This window comes from Lissotriton vulgaris, chromosome 3_1 (assembly GCF_964263255.1).
Source record: "Lissotriton vulgaris chromosome 3_1, aLisVul1.2, whole genome shotgun sequence".
Taxonomy (NCBI): Eukaryota; Metazoa; Chordata; class Amphibia; order Caudata; family Salamandridae; genus Lissotriton; species Lissotriton vulgaris.
In genome coordinates, this window is record NC_141689.1 from 1473389759 (window position 1) to 1473408703 (window position 18945).

The 18945-nt window shown below is 43.4% G+C and overlaps 1 protein-coding gene across 1 annotated transcript in view; it reads left to right on the forward strand.

Moving 5' to 3' along the window:
- GRID2 (glutamate ionotropic receptor delta type subunit 2) overlaps nt 1–7523 on the forward strand; it is a 2654005-nt gene extending 2646482 nt beyond the window's left edge. Inside the window, exon 16 of the mRNA XM_086961940.1 lies at nt 4741–7523. Coding sequence (XP_086818066.1) covers nt 4741–5163 — 423 coding nt within the window. The 3' untranslated portion in view covers nt 5164–7523. The remainder of the gene's footprint in view (nt 1–4740) is intronic.
- Nucleotides 7524–18945: the final 11422 nt, after the last annotated feature.

An 18945-nucleotide genomic window follows, 5' to 3' on the forward strand; every position in this document is an offset into this window, starting at 1 on the left:
GGAGTATTGGTTGAGAGGGTTAATTACCCACCTCAGGTAATATTCACAATCCCTGTTAGGGTGAAACACTAAATCCACTAAATAAGCCTGAGCATAACCCCTGGTAGTTATGACACAGAGCAGACAGGCATAACTTACAGGCACTGTATAAAGTATTTACGTAGTCCCAAAACAATAATAAAGTAGAGACACTACACAAGAAAAATTCCCAAACAAATGTAGAAAATTAGAGCAAATTCTAGTAATTAAAATTACACCAAAATGACAAAAATCAATGGCATGATGATATGTAAACTATAACATGTACAATTTTTGCACAAAATAGAAACTACAAATATAAATGATACTTTCTACTGCAGGGAGTACTTTTTTGACAAATCATTATGAAGATTGATTAGAAGGTTCTGATCACCTTTTCCAATGAAGAATTCAACTACTCATTTCGAGTGTTTTGGAGCAGTTATATTAAAAAGAAATACACACCTTAAAAGTGAAAGTGCAGAGCACCTAGGTTAGGTAAATTAAGTCATGAATTGAACCAAAAGGGCTTAAGAATTTTGAGAGCTCCTTGTAAAGACAAACTCATTATTCAATATTTGGCCTTATTTGAATTTGATTACAAAATACTCCTTTCAGAGTTAATGAATACTACCTCCTTGTGTACCTTCCTTTTCACAGTCCTCACTATTTTAGTGTGTGCACTCCCCTAGCCAGGTTTCTGCCACTGACCCTTTCTGCTCATACGAATTAGAGTGTACTGAAATATTCATATTGTTGATATACACTCTCTCTCTCCTCCTTTTTTTCTTTGCTCCGCTATTATGCACACACTTCTCACTTCCTGTGTCTTCCTGTCTCCAAAGGATAGACAGGTTTTGGTCCCATTTTGGGCCGGTGCATATATATGGGAAGGAAGACAATATTTGTTATACAATTACCATTGTATTATAAAGTCTTCGCAGGAGAATTCCTCCTAGCAGTGCATCAGCAGGCATGTGGCGTTGCTGAAGATTCTTACATTGATTGTTGTATGTAGAGTAGCCCTGCTTCAGGCATTTTCCCACTACCGCTAGGTGGTAAAACAAAGTATGATGACAAGGTCCGTAGCATGGTTCCTTAACCTATCTCACCAGTTCTATTTCTTGGTACAAGGCAAGCTGCATTTTCATAGGCTTCTGAGCAACAGTATTAGCAGGAAGCACTTCCCTATATGGGATTGGCACTTATGAGTCATCACTGTTGAGAAGGGAAATGCAAAAGTGCTTAGAAAAATAGCAGCATGTCTGTCCAACGAGAAAGGACTTGGAATTTGAGGACAGACAACTCGTTCTATTATAAAGACAATTACAAGTTATGATTGATTAGGTCATGGCACAAACATTACAGCCTGATCAACTGCAAGGAAATTAAGTTTATAAAAAGGGTTGAAAGCTACCCAGAGGTCAATATGCTAAGAGTGTCCAGAAGGAGATTTTTGTAACATGCCAGAACTAATTTAGACTTTCCAAAGCCTAATTTTGCAGAGGAGAGGGATTTGTTTGAACCATACCCGTCTGTAAATCTTGGTGTCTTCCCTTTTTATCCAGCTATATGGAGGTCCTGTAGTCAGAGATGGGAAAGGGTGCTTTTCTCCAAAGAATTCAGACCTCCGCTATCAATTCCTTTTCCCCTATACCCCCCCACCCCTGCATCCTCTTGCTAAACTTCAAAGTCATAACTGTTGAGCATCACGGGCTACCATTGGAAGGCAAATCGAAGTATTTTTCAGGACAATTTGGGGATTCAAACGATAAGAAAAGGTCTCTGCCGTCAGGTTCATCTTAAAACCAAAATACATACAGAATGGATATTTACATTCCCTAAATGCATAGATTCCATTTACAATATACTGTTGAAATTCTCGCAAATTCCTACAAAGGAAAAGCAGCAAGAAAAGGAAAACATATAGGGCAAACATCAATTAATATTGCTTGATTCCTTCCTATCCCACTTGTCATCAGCCATGATTTCCTTCAAGCCAATCTGTTATTGGTGCCCAGGTCTTACCCCCTTTCACTTTAGCTCGGAGGCCCTTGTTTTTATATTGTGCCATTTCAAGAGTATGTATACTCAGTAAGCGATAAAGCCAAGCTGATAATATTGGGGGTTCCAAATCCTTCCATCTTGTTAAGGGAGTTCAAAGGATATAATGTATTGCTATTTCCGGTCAAGAAACTGTTGGGAGAGTACAGAGTACAGGCAAGTATTAAATCTAAATCGGGTCAACAAATTCATCTTAACGAAGTCATTTAGAGCACGGTCCTCACAGTCTCTGCTTCCACAACCAATAAAGGGAATTTTGGACAAATCTAGATCTTAAGGACACACATTTGCTCATTCCAATTCTGTCATCTCACAGACGTTTTCCAAGATTTGCATCACAAGGCTCAAATTATCACCTTGCAGCTCCAACAACTTGGCCTCCTGTCGGGTGGGAAAGGTCCTGTTTGTTTTAAGTGGGGAATAAGCAGTTCATTGGAGCTCATTTGTGAATCAGATTGGTTCAAGTATTCTTAGCATTAATCAAAGGGCTATACAATTAACCTTTCTTGGCACTGACCGCTCAGAAATTGAGTAGTTAGAGTTTTATTGGAAAGAATGTTCCTGTGAGATTGAATACAATGTCCCAATATCTAGTTGTCCAGCTTCATTAAAGCTGTTAAAGAAAGACTGGTCACACTAAATTAGGTGTTTCATATGGTTAGAGGGGTAGGTCATGTGAAGCTTTTCAAATCTTACCGTTCTGAATCCCTCCATCCTTGAGAGGGCAGTGGGTAACTCTTTGAGCATTTAGAGAGATGTGGGCTTAAGTTTCTCAGTTGGAGCCTTTAGCAGCAAGACTGTTGAAAAGCTTTGAAAAACATAGACATGTACTTTTTGCTTTTGTTCCTTTGTGGGACATCAGTTGGCTCTGACTGTGTTATCGAAGACTCAAGTTGAGCAGATCAAGCCTCACTGAAAACCATACGGATGAATGAAATCTGGACTTCTCGACATACATTTGTAAAATGCTATCAATTACAAGTTTGTAACCAATCTACAATAGCATGTGGAGAAGCTGTTTTGTTTTCAGTTCATTAGGATTAGTTTCTATTAACTTTATATTAAATATGGGAAGTTTGGGTGATATATACTTTTTTTCTAAATAAAAAGGATTGATTGGTATCACCTCAGTTATTCAGGACTGTAAAGAGGAAGGCTGATAGGAGGTAAACAACAATTCCTTACCAGTAATCCTCAGTACTTTGTGTCTTAGTCGTACTCATTGCAGTCTTATATTTGCTCTTTCCATGTGTTGTTGTCATGTCTGGAGGATGGCACAGAAGTGAGGAGGAAGAGGAAATCATCTGAATAGGAAGGCAGTAAATGGGCCTAAGTATAACAAGAGGATAGAGTGTATTCCAGCAAAATTTGAGTATGTAGGAAAAAGGGATAATTTGTAGAAACATGTCTGCTGGAGCAAGTGCTTTTAGTGAGTACTTAGACAAAGAAGACTACAACTCAGAGTAATGAAGATTACCAGTAAGAGTTGTTTACTAATGTTTCTCTTTACTTCACATTTCAACATAACTGAATCTTAGCTTTCTCAGTTAGCAAGGTAGAGAATATCCAAGTAACAAAGGGTTTTTCCAGTTGTAAGGGTAAGCCAATATGTGCAAACTCTGTGAACCCTGGTTGTTTCCACCATAAGGGTCACTCTTCACTTGCTTCTATAAACACTTTAGCAATCGGATGGAATTTCACTTTCATAGTGCACTGTCATACTACATTGTGGAAGGGCATCCTCCCTCCCATATAGTGTGTAATCTAGGGGTTGCTCTTCCTGCACAAACAAGAGTACTAATTCTCATTAGATTGATCATGTGACAGTGGGGAGTAAATGTGATTTAAGTTTCATTAGCTGGGCAGAAGATCCAATCTTTCAAGATTCTTATGCAGACAGCTTGAAAGAAGGGTTCAATTGATCACAGGAGCAGAGGCCACCAATTAAATAAATATAGGAATGATCATACTGATGCACTGTGCACCACATGCGACTACTTGTCTCTGGGAATATGTAACACAAAATACACTATAATACAAAATGAAAAGGCCACAGTGTAAAATCTGGTGAGGGCACCTGTTTCTCTCAACACATGTGGTGTAACTGCCCAAGTGTCATTGCTGAATTCACAGTAGGGCGACCTTACAAATGTACACCAGGTTCTGGTGGCAAATGGGTGTCCGAACTAATGTGGTCTCTCAGCGTCTGAGTGCTGTTGGGAACCACATTATGCCCTTGGCATACAGTCTTGATCATATTATCAACATCAAAGTTTAAAGCAGCATATGCAGAACGCCAAATTATTTGTCTGTGATCTTAAAGAAAATTAGTACCCATGTTAGTACGGCACCAAGAGTGGGCACTTGTAGTGGCAACATTATTTATTTATTTATTTAATTAGCCAAAAAGGATGAGGAATGTTGCTGGAAAATCTTGTTATACATAAAGGTCCTACGTAGGGAAAAATTACAAAATAATATGTAGCTTGCTGGAAGTAATCTTTGAAGTGTTCACAGGGTTAGGATAGGACATTCTGCAGAAGTAGTTGTTGATAATGATGAGCTCCAATAACTCAAATGGCTGACATTTACAGAACAGTTTCAGTTGTTGTTGGTTCCTACTGAATACTGTGCAACCACTTCTCTCTTCTTCTTCAGGATGACAAAGAAATTGACTTGGAACATCTCCACAGACGTGTGAACAGCCTGTGCACAGACGAGGAAAGTCCGCATAAACAGTTCTCCACATCTTCCATCGATCTGACGCCATTGGATATTGATACTTTGCCGACACGCCAAGCGCTGGAGCAAATCAGTGACTTCAGGAACACACACATCACAACCACGACCTTCATTCCTGAGCAGATTCAGACTCTAAGCCGCACGCTGTCGGCTAAAGCTGCCTCTGGCTTCTCCTTTGGCAATGTGCCTGAGCACCGAACTGGTCCTTTTAGGCACCGTGCGCCTAATGGGGGCTTTTTCAGAAGTCCTATCAAAACAATGTCATCTATTCCGTACCAGCCAACTCCAACTCTAGGGCTAAATCTTGGCAATGATCCGGACCGGGGCACCTCTATATGAGCATCACTGTTTCTTCACTGTTTTTTCCTTTAGGACTCCCTTTGCAAGGAGCTACTGTAATATTGTGGGACTAACATGGATGTAATTTTATAAATCAGGATTAGTAACAACAAATCTCCTTCTCCCCAACCCTCCCAAGGTCTCTGTGCACTTGTGTCAATTTACATCAGGTTTTAATTTCGTGATTATCTCTCTTCTTCTTTAATTCACGTTTTCATTTTATTTTTGCTGAATTTTCTTCATCGCCATTGCTTTACTCAGTTTCCATTTGCTTCACTCTCCTTTTGTCTCCTTCTGTCCTTAACCGTTTCTCTTCTTTGACCACTCATCCCTTCAATTCTCTGTCCCTAGCAAACATTCTCTATCTTTATTGTATCCCTTTCCTTTCTTCTATTTTACTCTCTTTTCATCTATCTCTGGTGCTCACTCATCTTCTCTCCTTCAGCCTCTATTTTGCTATATCACTCTCCTTTACTCTTGTTCCCAATCTCCCCCCAAGCTCTTCCTTTTTTCTTTCTGAATCTTTCTTCTTTTCCTTTCTCTCTCTTCACTCATTCTCACAACTAGTCTCTGTATCATCCCTAGGATCCCCTTTCTTTCATTTGGTGGATATACTGTAATTGCAATAAATTCAGTCGTTTGCCTGCATTCCACGGTTCCCATTCAGTGCTCCGCTGCTGTTGTGTGTCCTTTGACTGTGGACCAAAGGCAAGCCCTGCAGTGTACAAACACCATTCAGGCCACATTATATGAGAATGCAATTTTGTAGGATTACAAAAAGCCATTACTATGCCAGTAAAGACTACAGTTAAATCTACTTTGCACTGTAACAGTGCATATGCTCTCTATGTGATTGTACAGTGTTAAAACGCTTTTCTTATGTACAGTATACTTTATCATAGGGCAGAAGCCTTCATCGTGTTAAAGAAATTAGTATCTCATTTACGTGTACATATATATATACATATGTATATGTATAAATACACACGTAATTGCAACCAGTGCTATTGCAATTCATTTGATAAAGCTTTAGTATAAATATGTGTTGTATACAGGAGATATGTATAGTGCTGGGGGGGGCTCTTTTCTTTTAGAAAAGGCAGGTTGCTTTAATGTAATACCGACTTGCATTGTTCGACAAAAGCTTATTGACAAGCGCCTTTCGCCACTGGTAGGTCAGTTTTTCCCATATTAAAAGTTGCGCACTGGCGGCGCAAGAGGCTTGTAAATAAGCCCCATATTTTATACTTTTTTATTAGCCCATGTGGCGCAGCCTAATGTTTGCGCCTCAACATTGCAATTAGCGTTTTCATGTCCTCTTCCGCAGTGTATAATGCTAACCTCGATCGTTGTATCTTGAACTAATTAGACAAAAAGGAAACCTCCGCCAGGTAAACACACGTAGACTTACTAATGGAACGTAGCTCTCTAAGAGGCTGTAAAAATAAATAATTACATTTAATACATTGTTTTCCAAAGCTGCATAGTTATTCAATACAATGATGATGTTTATAGACAAGGGAAAAATATGCCCCTGAGATATGTTGATGTGGCCTTAATCCGAGTCCAATATCATAAAAAGAGGGCAAAGTATCTCTTGTTTTAACCAATTTTAGCGTTTGGATCTATTGTATTATTAAGAGCTGCGTTTTGTTATGCGGCAATGCCACATGTATAGATTGATGATGTGCTGCAGTGAGGAAGATAATAATGATGATGACGATGATGATCGTAAAAAAGATGCCACATTTGGCACATATTTTTTTACGTAATACTATTACCAATTATATACGTCAAATGAGGTTTCAGTTTGTTTTCTTTAACTCTGGTAAGTACTGTTTGGGTCGGCCACTGATCTTGTGTTTATATGCTACCATTCACTTACTTTAGTTACTCATTATGTGGCTAGGGTTAACATAGGAACCAACAAACGTTACTTGCTTTAGGAGAAAGATTTAAAAAAAGGGTATATTCTTCAGATATATTATATTTTGATGCTAATTCTGTTCCGAGGGAGCATCTTGTACTGTCACTGTTTTTTGTACTAAATCTTCAGATATTGTCTACTGTGTAAGGCAGACCAGTTTCTTATCATATGAACGGCCATTTTGTTTCCGAGGGTGCAAGTGACTGGAAGCATGCACAGCTTGTCGCCCCTTGTAACGTGCATAGTCCCACGCGGCTCCACTGATTGACAAGACAACATATACACAACAAGCTTTCTAAATGACATCTGAAATGTTGCAATGACTTTAGCTGAAATAAAATGGTTAACTATGTACAGTATTTAAAATAGGCCTATTTTGATGTATCGCCTATTATAAAATACAGAAACACTTTTTGGAGGCCTCAGTTACAAGTGGCAGAGCTTTCTGTGTAAAATTTGTCTAAATAATTTGTCTAATAAAATTGTTTTCTAAAAATGTTGTGCACTTTTATTGACTGATGGAATAGAGCGCTGTGTTGTGGCATGACAATATAAGCCGTTGGAATGTGCTGTTAGATTTGAGGGTCGTTGTTTTTCAAATTTTCAGAAGCAGCTGTGATGATTTAATTAACCAATTTTCCTGCACATGCATTGTATGTGATGTTGATAAATAGTAGGAGATCCATGCATGTCAGTGTGAATATGCAGTGTAGAGCCAGAATACATTTTCCACACCATCTGCATTTGTAGCGAGAATCTGTCACATTGAACGCCATTGCTCACTCCTTTGTTGTAACAGCCCTTCTCTGAATACTTCGGAAAATTCTAGATTTGGCCTCCCTCCATTCCAGAAGGCTGGTTGTCCAGGCATTGGTACTATGGCTCATTAATCAGCAAAGACTTGGCTTACAAAATGGGCAACATTACATTTATACAGAGGACAAGAGGTTAAGGGGCTTTTCGACTCCACCCAACCACTGATAACTTTTTCAGTCTAAAAACCGTCCTGGGTGCCCAAACTGTTCAAATACAAATACAGTCAGAGTACTCCACATAAATATTCCCTTAATACACAGAAGGTGAATATAAGATATGTCAGAAAATAAGTGAAATAGTGAGAAAACACCTCATGTTCTCTACATCAGAGGAGCTACTGGCAGGTTCTCACCAGCATGCCCACATCTATCATCATCAGTTGTTTTCTCACTGAGAATAAAGAATGTGTGTCCAGTGAAGAGACAGAAAAAGTTAGAAGTGAATGTATCCAAAACAGAAACCCCGTGAACTATACAGGACAGCGTGTCCCACGATTAAAACTGAGCTAAGTTTTACATTCAGCTTTTCCCTCATTAATCATAATTGTGAGCTTACTCAATATTAAAAACACAGCATGTTGAAAACTTTTTCAAAGTAGGCCAACATGTTTCATTGCCTCTGCATCGTTGTGGCAATTTCGTAGGGGCACCAGGTTAGTGTTTGCCTCACTGGACAACTGACTTGTTATGAGGAGTAGCTGAGAAACAAATAGACAAACAAGACAAAGGTTCATAATAAAACCAACCAGATAATGTTTTATTAATTCAGAACCTGAAAAGGCCCAATCTTTAAGAGCTATATTTACCTGGGAGCCAAGGGCACACATACCAGCTTCCACTGTGCCAAAAGCGTATTTATTCAACATACAACCCTTTATTTTGAAGCACTTTCATTGCTCAAAATGTACCTGTGGAAATATGGTTTTAGTAAAATATCATTAATCAAACACACTACTGTCTCTTTTAAGGGAACACTGCAATGCGCCCCAACACAATCTATGAGCTCTATTATCACTCACATATATATCCTCTCCTAGGGTTCAAATCAATCCATGCTCTAAAACTTAAAGAGGACTTCTGGAATACTTCTTGCCATGTATGAATAATCCATATCTAAAGCACAGTTCACATTCAAGGGTAATGTACGCACAAAGTACACCACTGACTACTTACGTAACTGAGTTCAAAAGGTGTGTATGCGCATTCCAAAGTAGAAATAATTTCCAAAATGTACTAGGAGTTTTTTTTAAGCACATACGTGAACTGTTAAAAGAACAAACAAACTCCTGTACTAAGATCTGATTTTACTGATGGGGACGGGTGGAGCATTCCGATAACCGTAGTTAAAATATGAGCACTGTTTTTTAGCACGCCCGCAGACTGGCAAGCAGGCTCTCGTATCATCGTGCCAACTTAGGCAGGGGTACCCCAATCTTACTCTTACCACATGTGTGCATCTGAACGCCGGAACATTTGAAGAGCATTCGCCAATCAAGATCATGTCACGCAGCCCACGTGATTGTGCATCTCTCAGTTACAAGATCCTTTCTCCACTGTGGGGGTCCATCTTTAAATGTACAAGTAGGAATAGACCTACTAAAAAGAATTCTCATTTACTCCAATGCAAGCGCCAGATTTAATATTGCCCATTTTGTAAGCCAGGTCTTTGCTGATTAATTTGTTGAAGGATGACCTGGTCTTAGTTTTTCCCTCTAAAGCTCCTTTGTGTGATTAAGTTTTGAACGGCGGCTCAGCTGTGAGAGCTTTTAATAAATATATTGTTTAAATACACCATACCAAACAGATATTAGTTACTTTGCAGCCTGACTGATTTGCCCTTTGATGCTTTTATATGCCAGTGGAGTTTCCCATAATATAGCCTCTACTTAGGGATGGACAAGAACTGTTTGGCATTTACTGACAAACAAATCGCTGCCATTTTATCAGGTCCATCATTGTACCCTGATTCCTCTCTGACGAATACGACCTCAATGAGGGAGGAATGGGAAAAATTAAGTAATACCAGAAAGCAACAAGTAAGGGTGGCCCTCCATGGGGCTTTAATGACAAAATACCTCTGTGTGGGTGCCACCTCTCCCAGTCTCCTAGTGAGAATAGAACCTAGAATCTTGGAAGATTCAGAAATGTAGGCTTGGCTGGAGCTATATTGCCAATAAATGTACTTGAGATTGGCTGATCTTGAATATTAATATGGCCAAGAAAATGAGTGATGAAATTCTAGATCTAGAGGAAACCTTGAAAAAGGATATAACCATCACTGATGCGAAGGAGCAATTGTTGCGAATTTAAGAAGACTTGGCGGATTACAAAAACTACTTGCTGAACCAAAAAATAAAAGGTCTAACAAGAAATATTGAAAGGTAGTCTCACAAATGGGCTCTTCCCTACGTAGAGGATAAGTGCTACGAGCAGGCCCCACAAACAAATTATTATAGAGGTGGTAGGCAGCAGATGAGAAGAACCCCCTGAAATTGGACCTTCAACAACACCTCCAGTGAGGAGGAAGAATCTGTACAGACATTTAACCTGGGCAGGGTAAGATTTAATCCGCAAGCCAACTCTAATGAAGAACTAGGGGCCTTTTAAGTTCTTTTTTAGGGTAGAATTGGCGGGCAACAGAGGGGGAGGTCAATGGGGAAGAGGACAGCAAAGGCCAACATACTCACCCTGGATAACCCGCAGTCAAGGCAGAACCCTGTTGTAAACAACATAGTAGTACATTTATCAGATTACCAACTGACATTGAGTTAACTGAGGGTCCTTAATAAAGGACTTGGTTATGTAGAACAGAGATTCATGAAATGATGAGAAAGTTTAAGCAAAAAAAATTCTTTGCTAAAAAGGAGCCTGAACCCCTGTTTTTTTTTTCTACTAATCTACACCGGCCCTCTCAATTCTGCCCACCTAGTTCATCAGTAGGACCAGTGGTACTAGTGTTTGAACAAAAGGTTCTTGAAGAGATTTCTAAATTAGAACAATCAGAGAGTCAGGGCGTGTTTAACAACATGAGCCGCGATGATTGGCTAGCTATAAAAAAATTACAAGATATTGACTCCATAACTATAAAATTCGCCGATAAGGGCGGAGCCGTTGTTGTGTTGACTACTACTGTTTATGAGGCAGAGGTCCTGATATTGTTGGGAGTACGGGAGAACCATCAGCCACTCCAGAGAGATCCTGTGAATGATCTGAAAGACATGATAAAGACCATGGTTACTCAAGCACTGGATAAAAAGTGGATCACGAAAAAAGAGGCAAATTTTTTAATAAACATCAAACCGAGGACCCCAGCGTTCTGTATACTGCCGAAAATACACAAGGCACAACGTCTTCCTCCTGGACATCTGATAGTCTTGGGAATTTCATCCATCCCTGAACCACTGTCCCAGTATGCAGACTTTTTTCTGAGGGAGTCAGTTCTTTATTTTATTTTAATTTATTTATTTATTTATTTATTTATTTATTTATTTGAGTTTTATATAGCGCTAGCTAGAGCCGGAGGTATCAGAGTGCTTTACATGAGGGTTAAGACGTGTTACAGCGTTACATCAGTTACAGTTACATTACAGTTACATCCCTTGCTAGTGCATTCAATAAACATAGAAAAACAGGACCGGTGGAGGAAGGGAATGGAACATAACGGGGAGATGAGGAAGAAAACAATGTCTGATGTCCAGCTGGATAGGTGCCGGCCAAGGGGGTGAACCAGAGTCAAGCTCCTTTTTAGCTACATATGATAGCTCCACTCGGCATCAGCCAAAGGTTACTCTAGCTCCGCGATAAGTCTGAACTATTATGTATTCCGCCCAGGGGGCAACGTCATAGTTCTATCAAAGCAGCGTCAGTCTCCTTGTCCTCCAGCTTGCCCCCAGTGAGTGTGAAACAATCATCAGTGTTTGGGCATTTGTGCAGCCTCCCAGAGGATAAGCGTCATGTTTTCACTAATTGTCGACACGTATCCTGGATAATAATTGTGTTTATTGGGGATCTGTATGATTCAGATCGAATGATAGGAAAATTTAGTTAAATGAACCGAGTCCAGATTCAGGATAAAGCAACATTATCCTGTGTCTCGAGCGCAGCCGCCATTTTAAAGTCGGGCGAAGCGTGGGGAGGAATTACATGAGAATATTTTCAACTTGAACATATGTCCAGACAGAATTTTTGGGAGCAGCCCAGCGCGCGTGGATTCGAGAAGGCAAGTAGATTGACTTACTTTTGGGTCCCAACTTCATCATGAACCAGGGCTGTCCTTTCTCTCCAATTATCCATTAAACCCTTGAGTGTGTCTTTCCTCCAGTGTACAGTCCTCCCCTCATCACAGACACCTGACTGGCCGCCACTGGCCGCCATATTAAAGTCAGGCGGGCTGCGTTAGAGGCGTGTTGTGTGTTTGGGCGTTGTGGGGGGCCCGTCCTAACACATCATTTCCTCCCGGTGCGGGTGCCTGCGTTTGCGCCCTGACTCACCGGAAAACACTGGTGAGCAAGGACTCTTTCACCACTGCGTCATCACGGTTGCCAGGGTTCCGCTGCTTCAGCACTCTGTAGCCATTTGCAGACAGTCACTTCCCTGCCGCCACACCGGGTCACAACAACCCTCTTACATATAAGACACTACAGACATTTTAAACATTCTTAATGACCTTGAATTTGACCCTACATGACAGTTTCTAGTTACAATAGACATTTAGGGGCATATTACCAACAACTAGTGATAATTATCGCTATGTTGGCTTAGCGGCAATATTTTTATTGCCGAGCTGCGGCGATTTTTATCGCTTAGGAACCTTGCTATTATCAAGGTTTATCTCCTAAGAGATAAAAATCGGCCAAAATGCCTGAATATCGCTGAAAAGTCCGCGATATTCATGCATCAGTGGTTAGAGGCGGCAGACCCAGAAGCTGAGATCGGCCATGGACCAGGGTTCGATTCCCTGCCTCGGCGGGTCTCGGGCTCAAAATTCCATGGAGTCGACAATTCTCGCTCTGGTGCCTACTCGACTCACGGGGTCACACTCTGCGACTCTGGGCAATAGCTTGCTTAATCTCCACTATGGCCCCTTGCGGCGGGATGCCTGGCTTTCACCTTGTGGATACCCGGCCGGGGTATCTCACAGGGGAATACCAGGACGGGTTCCCTAAGCAAGCGCCTTGAGACCCCTGGGTTAAAGTGTTGCGCTATATAAATCGAAACACATTTACATTTACATTTACATTAATGCTCTTAACCATGTTATCCACCTCCCATTGGATAACATGGCTAAGAACTGCTCAGGGGCAGGTGTTAGCTTTTGGAGATAACCGCGCTTAGCGCGAATATCTCCAAAAGTTGGTAATAGGAGATAGCGATGTTAGCGACTGTTTTGCATGTCATTAGTGATAAATATCACTGACATGCAAAGCGGAACCTAAGATGGTCGCTATCTCCTACTAGCTGTCGCTAACTGGGGTTAGCGACAGCTAGGTAATAGGGAGATAATTTTATCTCCGCTTTCTTGGCTTTTAAAGCCAAAAAAGCAGAGATAAACCCCCTTGATAATATGCCCCATAGTCTTTGTATACTAGTATACTACAAGAGGCTACGTGGGTGGCAGCAGCACAAGCCCTTGGTAGACAGGAATGGTTCTATGATACCCACCAGTCATTCGTATTACAGTGCATCGAATTGGCCTTGACACATAATTATTTTGGCTATGAGAACAGTCTATATCTTTAGGTGTCCAGAACATCACTAGGTGCAACTTTTGCGCCCAGTCTGGCCTGCATTTTTGTGGGCAATTTTGAAGTTCATTACATACACCATCCGTCTAACCCCTTCCAGAGGCACATTTGCCCCTGGAAGAGGAACATTGACAATGTGCTGTGCATTTGGACTGGTCCTGAGAACCTTCTCTTTGAGTTCTTGGAATAGCTGAATGGACTGGAAAATTGCTTGAAGTTCACATGGACAAAAAGTAATGAACGAGCAGTTTATCTGGAACTGGATATTTCAATAATGGACAAAAAACTGTGTACGGTGGTACATCAGAAATCCAAGGACAGAAATTCGTTACTGCACTACCAGTCATTCCAGCCGAGAGCATTATGGTATAATTTACCTGTAGGTCAATTTTTAAGATCCTGGAAAAATTGTTCCACTGTAAGTGCTTTCATGGAACGGTTTGAAGATCTTACTGACAAACTAATACAGAGGGCTTACCCAAAAAGGTAGTCAATAGAGCATGTTAAAGAGAACCCAAACACCCCACATGTTGCTCTCTTGGAAAGGAGTGTGAAACAATCTGACAACTGCTTGCCAGTCGTTTTGACCGTTGATCCTAGGTGATGAGGAAACATTGGCCGATGCTGTCCACTGCTGAGTTTAAAATGCCACAGCCAAGGCTTGCATTTAGGCGTGCATGCAATTTAAAAGGTAAATTGGTGCATATGCGGCCGGTGCAAAAACCTAAAAATACATCTATGCCATCTGGACACTCTCCTTGTGGCTGTTGTTATGTGTGTGAATTAACTGAGAAGACCAGTACTGTGCCACTAATTAGCAGAAAAATATGGCATTTAAACTAATTTTCTAATTGCAATATGTGAACAGAATATACTGACTTACATGCCAGTGCGGGTTACACTATATTGGCTTAACTACCGGTAAAAATAAGGTCCGTATTCAGGAACATTTGAGTACAATCAAAGCAGGTGAACTCACTACACTGTTGGTGCAACATATTTCTGAACAAAAACACAACTTTAGGGCACTGAAGTGGTTGGTGCTAGAACGAGTAGTGGCTGCCAATGACTGTGTGGATAAAATACTGGCTGTTAAAGAAGCACGCTGGATTTTTTTTCAGAGAGAGCAGACCAACTTGGTTTAAATTATTCCATTGAATGAAATAAAGCAGTGGATCAACTGACTGTTATTCCTCCGCTATGCCTCAGTGATAGTTGTTGACAGATTTAGGTTCCAGTAGACTTATGGACATAAGTTTTTTTAATGTGGTCTTGATTTTATCTGTGCTTGAATAAATCTTTGGCACAATGATTGGTTTCTTCGGGCGCTAGCATTGGAGTAAATTAGAATTATTTTTAGTAGGTCTATTCCTACGTGTTCATTTAAAGATGGCACCTACAGTGGAGAAAGGATCTTGTTAGGGTGAGATGCATGATCACGTGGGCTGCATGACGTGATCTCCACCGGCGAATGCTCTTCAAATGTTCCGGCATTTTTCTCATTTATACGCCGGAACGAGACTACGCGCATTAGATACACATATGCTGTAAGAGTACGGTTGGGGAAGGCTGCCTAAATTGGCACGATGATAGGAGAGCCTGCTTGCCAGTCCGCAGGCGTGCTCAAAAACAGTGCTCCTATTTTAACGATGGTTATTGTAGTGCTGTTAGCACTCTAGTCGACGCACGCCACACGCATCCCTACATCCGCAGGCCAGGCGTGGCCTGCGGGGCTGAATAAATGGAGGGCGTGCGCTCGGGCACGTCACTTCCGACTGGCACTGCGTGTGAGGCTCAGTGGTTGCTGCTGCGCGCTGCCACCCCTTTGCAAGTGACCAGTTCCCAAACAGGCCTTACACACTGCCGCACAACATTGGCGACGAGCGGAGGGGGCCCAACCCTCGCCCGTACACCCAAGACCTGGCGGAGCGGTCTGCTAGTTCCCGCGGTGTATACCGCATATGACCCGGCTGCTACACCTGCCTCACAGGAGCCGGGGTGCTCCTCCCTGCCAACTACTCACCTGCTGAACAGTGCCCATCTGTCACCGTACTGCTCCGTGGAGGGAGCGCATGTCACCGCCGACAGCCGCCGCACCGTCGGACCGCATTCAGCGACAGATTGCTGTTTGCCACGCATCTCGCGTGGTACGCGAGGCCACGCACGCTGCCATTCCTCGCGCTTCTCGCGTGAGAAGCGGGAAAAACACCCGGCAGAACCCCACGCATCCCGCGTGAAACGTGTTTCCGGCCTACTGAGGCCTGGGGAAGCCTGGTGACGCCTGGAGAAGATACTACTGGCGCTGGTGGCCTGGAAAAGGAACCCCGGAGCGGCCCCGACCTTCCCTCCCTTTACCAGCCATGAGGCACGTGGTTTTGACGGAGAACGCCGCGAAAGGAGGACAAGCTGAGCGACTACCTGCACAGGTACACGCGCTGCCGCGGCCTCACGAGGGGATTGTCTGAACTGGAGGCCTACCCTCACTGTAATTGGGAGTCGCGGCCATGGGGAATGGAGATGCTGCGGCGCCTGTCATCAACATTCCATTCCAGCACGCTGCAGCTGGGGTACTGCCACCTTTCAGCGAAGCGATTGACCCATCCACAGCCTCGCCTCGATGGAAGATTTGGCTGGAGAGACTAGAAAATTACTTTGTCGTCACAAGGGAGACGGATGACGCGGTGAAAAGGTCCCTACTTCTCCACTACGCAGGGGACGAGATCTTCAGACTTTTCAAACATCTACCTAACACGGGTGCAGCGAACACTTATGCTGCTGCTGTTACCGCCCTCAACAACCATTTTGATCCCCAGCTAAACGTAGACTTTGATGTGTTCAAGTTGGGGCAAGCCCGCCAATGGGATGGGGAATCCATGGACCAGTTCCACACCCGAGTTAGGGAGCTAGCTAGTTCTACCAATGAGGATCAGCCAAGGGCCATAAGGAGACAGCTGATCCAGGGGTGCCGGGACAAAACGCTAAGAGGCCATATCCTGCGCAAACCGGGGATCTCCCTGGAAGACATCCTTATCCTGGCTAAGTCTCACGAGCTCTCGGATGCCAGAGCGACGGCTATGGAACAGGCCCTACACAAAACCCCTATCAAGACCGAAACTATCAAAGTAGAACGCGCAGACGCGGTGCGACCACGGACACGTAGCCAGGCACAGAAAGGATACTGGAAAGACTCACCTCAGGCCCGCTGCGGATACTGCGGACATGAACCTCATGCGGCTAAGGACTGCCCGGCCCAGGGACAAACCTGTGGGAACTCTGGAATCCCAAACCACTTTGCGCCGGTCTGCCGTAGGAAGAAACAGTCCAGGAATCCCAAGAAGTCATGGACGCCCACAAAAGCCGTCCGCCAGCTGTCGCTAACTGACTCACCCCCGGAGAGGACTGCAAAACAATTACCTACGGTCTACGACGATTCGGACTCGGACGACGAGGAAGCATACGTATTCTCTTTTGCCCGGGAACTGAAGCAGAGACGACGACCACAACCGACATGCGTGGTGCAAATGGGGAAGAATGAGGTGAAAGCCATTATCGACACAGGCGCCACCGTCAACGTCATGGAGCTGCAACAATTTAACAAGCTACGCCCTCGGCCTGAGGTCCTACTATCCAAAACAAGAATCTTCGCCTATGGAGCGGATACACTACTACCTCTCAAGGGGAAAATTGTGATACCTATCCGGGCGGATGAGGCGGAAATAATGGCAACAGTTCACATAATCGACCGGGAAGCCGACACCTTGCTAAGCAGCCACACGGCTGAGGACCTAAAACTGATAGCTTTTGCTAACCGTATCCGAGCCCACCAAATGGATGAACTGCTAGAGCGCTTCCCTGAACTGTTCAAAGGATTAGGCTGCATAAAGTGCGACCCCATCAAACTCCATGTTGACAAATCTGTCACCCCCACAGCCCTACGCCACCGCCGGATACCGTTCCACCTCCGGCCGTTGGTAGAGAAAGAACTCGAAAAACTTGAGAACCTGGGGGTTATTGAAAAAGTAACGGGGCCCACCCCGTGGGTTTCTCCCATGGTCATAGACGAGAAGCCCAAACAGCCAGGCGAGATCCGCCTGTGTATCGACATGCGGTTGCCAAATACCGCCATCCGGAGAGAAAGACACCTAACGCCCACAATGGACGACATAGTGGCCGATGTAAATGGTTCGAGATGGTTCTCGAAAATCTTTCTCAACGCAGGCTACCCTCAATTACCCCTTGCAGAGGAGAGCCGTTTCATCACCACATTCAGTACTCATCTTGGCCTCCGGCGATACAAACGCCTCAACTTTGGAATATCATCGGCGGCGGAGGTGTTCCAAAATACAATCAGGGAGCTTCTGTTGGGATTGCCGGGGGTAATTAATGTCAGTGACGACAATTTAATTCACTCTGCCACCGCGTCCGAACATTACAAACATCTGTGAGATGTCTTGAAGAGACTGATTACACACGGAGCAACACTCCACAGAGACAAATGCCAATTCTTTCAATCCTCAATTGAGTTCTTTGGTTACGTTTTTAACCAAGAAGGAGTTCAAATCGACCCGAGGAAATCCAAGTCCATCAAGGATGCTCCAGCGCCAAAATCACTGACGGAAGTGAGGAAGTTTCTTGGGATGGCCACTTACTGTGGCCGGTTCATACCAGGTCTAGCCACCCGCAGTGAACCCCTACGAGCGCTAACGAAAACAGACGCCAAGTGGCAGTGGGGCCCGAAGGAGAATGAAGCCTTCCAGGGGATTAAGGATGCACTCCTGGAGAATGCAACACTATCCTACTTTGACCCTGCCAAACGGACCGAGGTGATTGTTGACGCCAGCCCTGTGGGTCTAGGTGCAGTTCTGACTCAGGAGCACAAGCCCGGCCAATGGACAGCCCTAGCCTTTGCCAGCAAGGCTTTGACCCCAACTGAGACCAGATACGCTCAAATCGAGCGGGAGGCCCTGGCAATCAAGTGGGCCTGCAATCATTTTCACCTATACCTACAAGGACACTCATTCGTCATGGTTACAGACCATCAGCCCCTAGTACCTCTTTTCAAGGGCACCGCCCCACATCCACCACCACGCATTGAGAGGTGGGTGATTTAGCTTCAATCGTATGGCATGGAAGTGGTGTATAGACCAGGAGCCAAAAATCCGGCTGACTATCTGTCGTGCCACCCGCTACCTCAAGAGCCAGTGTCCATTGATGATGACTGCGAGGAGTACGCTCAGTGGGTAGCACTCACATCCTGCCCCCAATGCATGACCATTGCGGAAATCAAGGAAGCGGC